This window comes from Marmota marmota, unplaced genomic scaffold (genome assembly GCF_001458135.2).
Source record: "Marmota marmota marmota unplaced genomic scaffold, marMar, whole genome shotgun sequence".
Lineage (NCBI taxonomy): Eukaryota > Metazoa > Chordata > Mammalia > Rodentia > Sciuridae > Marmota > Marmota marmota.
Window position 1 is genome coordinate 49,448,439 of NW_025999842.1, and position 3,048 is coordinate 49,451,486.

Below are 3,048 nucleotides of genomic sequence, written 5' to 3' on the forward strand. Positions count from 1 at the left end.
CACAGTAAGGAATATGCATAAGAATCATTATTAAATCATTATTATTGCAAAGGAGATAAAACAGCATTATAGATAACATAAATATCTATAATGAAAACCTAAACAAGTCAAATGGAAAGTTAAAATAAACTTTATTATATACCAGCAATAATGTTTACATAAAAACAAAATGATTTCAGAAATTTATTCAACATTTAGAAATAATCCTAGAGGAATATGTTAGAGCAAATGAACCTCATTTGCTGTAAAGGATAAAAATCTCTCAAAGTGCTTTTTTTATTTTAAAATTTTGACACACTGGTCTCACAGGTAAATAAATTCAAGGTAGTGTTTTAAAAAGAAGTGATTAGAGACAACTTGTCTTACCACATACTAAATTAAAAGGTCACTCATAAAGTGTTTATATGTATTAGAAAAACAGTCTATCCAGATCAATGAGACAAAATATAGTTCTGAAACAGACTATAATAGATGAAAAGATTTAATATATCCCCAGAAGATCATCAGATTTGTGAACAGACATGTATAGGTAGGAGTGTGCATTTTAGTTTCATTTAAAATTGGCCACCTTGCCCTAACTCACTTGAGCAAAAATTGCTATTATTGAATAAATTCAAATTCCTCATGATACTTAACCTGAAACAAACCATGTAGTCTATGTAAGAAACAGTTCAATTGCAGATCAATGTATATAATTTAGAATGTTTCCCATTTCCTATTAAGGCACATTTTTGGAAACCACTATTTGTTCCTTTTTTTTTTTCTTTTTGTAGATACTGTTTTAGTAGGCATGGTGTGTATATTCTGACCTTAAAATAAGTTACCTTGTTTTATTCTGGATATATTTTGAGTCCCCCATGCAAGATATAACCTTAAAATATGGTTAAATCCTTTCAGACATTTTCATGGCCTCAGTAGCAAGTAACAGACAGAACATAATTTAACTGTTATTATTTAAGAAATTAGAAACAACTGAAATAGTAGATGATAGGGAAATGGTTATAAAAATCCTTATACACAAAAAAGACACATGCAGTTGTCCCTCAGTATCCTTGTGGTATTTATTTCAGGATCTTCAGCAGATACAAAAATCCATGGATGTGACATCTCCTATATAAAATAGCATAACATTTGCTTATTATCTGTGACATCCTCCCATATACTTCAAATCATCTGTAGATAACTTGCAATAGCTAATACTGTGTAAATGTTATGTAAATGGTTACTATATTGACAACTATAATAATGAAAAACCAAAAACATCTATAAGTGTTCTCTACAGGCACAATGTTCTTTTCCCACAAAATTTTTGATCTAAGATTACTTCAATCTGCAGATGCAGAACCTGAATATATGGAGGGCCAACTGTACATATATGACAAATTTCTGTATGTAAATGTGACAAAATCATTCCATTTTGTATCCCCAAATATAGTCTTATAGTTTCCACTACTGAACCACTTAGTAAGGTACCACTGTCAACTCATGGAAGTTCACCTAAGGGCAGGAGAAGTTCTTTAGAAGAAGAATTCTCCTCCTCCTCCTCCTCCTCCTTCTCCTCCTCACCACTACCCGCCTTTCATGTTGCTGGGGATCAAACTGGAGCCTTGTACATGCTAACCAAGCACTTTTCCACTGAGCTACAACCTAGTCCTAGGAAATGTTCTTTAAAATGTAGGTCCTTAAATACTAGGTTTTCAAAATTTGTGTATGTATCATAAGAAGGGCTAAGATCACGTCTACCATGTTCCATATAAGAGATGATAAGCATAACTTGGCTCACCATAGGTACTTTGACTCAAATAACAAATGAAAGATCCATGTAGTTAGTGCATTCGGTTGTAATGTTGTGTTCATGAACTGGATCACCAACCATTTTGCAATAATAAAATTATTGTGGATTTGATTCTAAAAATAACTTACACCTAAATGAATCTCTTTGAAAAATTTTACCAAGTAGAATTGTCTTCAATGCTCTTCTGAACCAGGGATAGAAAAATGCATAAACCATTGGATTAAAAGTAGAGTTCAAGTAGCCAAACCAAATGAATGCATCATTCAAAGGGGGTAGAATTGTGTAGTTCAGGAAAGGATCCATGACTGTGCACACAAAGAAGGGGCTCCAGCATATCAGGAAAACACCCATCATGATCCCTAATGTCTTCATAGCTTTTCTTTTTTTGTTTTGTGAAATTCCATTTTTCTCTTCTAATCCAAAGTGAAGCTTCTGATTTGTATGATTAATTGATCTTGCTTGCCCTTTAGCTATGAAATATATTCTGTAGTAGACACACAACATAACAGACCCAGGTATATAGAAAGAAGTCAGAAAGGCCAATACCCCAGATGCTTTGCTAAAGACAACCGAGCAGCCCCCTGTGCAGTGAAAATGTTTATAATATATCTCTTCAATTCCTTTGAAGTTTAGCTCCAGAAAGATCATTCCAAATGCAAAAATAGCAGGAATGCTCCAACTAATGAAGATCATCACAAGAATTACCAAGATATTGATCCTGGCTTTGTATCTCAATGGGTCACACACTGCATAGTAGCGGTCAATGGAAATGAAGGACAAGTGAAAAATGGAGGCTGAACTCAGCATAATGTCAGTGCTAGTGTGAATTTTACAGAAGAACTCTCCAAAATACCAGCAGTGCTCAATTGACCTCACCATGCTATAAGGCATCACCAGGCACCCCAGCAGGAAGTCCACAATGGCCATGGAATGAATGAGCCAATTAGTAGGGGTGTGAAGTTGCTTGAAATGTGGTATGGAAATAATGACTATCAGATTTCCAACCAGAGTGATCAGAATTATCAGTACCATTAAGCTGTACAATGAAGCACGAACATGGCTTGACCAGTTGCTTTTCACACAGGAGATATTAATTATATTGTTGCAAAGGGGCATCATTCCTGACAATTCTCCACCAAGTTTATTTTTCCCTTTGTGTGTCGCATAATCTTTTTCCAGATCCATAGTCAGTTTATAGTTCCTTCTCCTTTTATTTGCACATACCTATCCCAGAAAGATGGGGGGGGGGGGGG

The 3,048-nt window shown here is 34.7% G+C and overlaps 1 protein-coding gene across 1 annotated transcript; it reads right to left on the reverse strand.

Moving 5' to 3' along the window:
* Positions 1-217: 217 nt before the first annotated feature.
* LOC107152180 (trace amine-associated receptor 1) lies at positions 218-3,013 on the reverse strand. Its single transcript, XM_015497723.2, has one exon. It carries the CDS (start codon positions 2,978-2,980, stop codon positions 1,892-1,894), a length of 1,089 nt encoding a protein of 362 aa, XP_015353209.2. The 5' UTR covers positions 2,981-3,013; the 3' UTR covers positions 218-1,891.
* Positions 3,014-3,048: the final 35 nt, after the last annotated feature.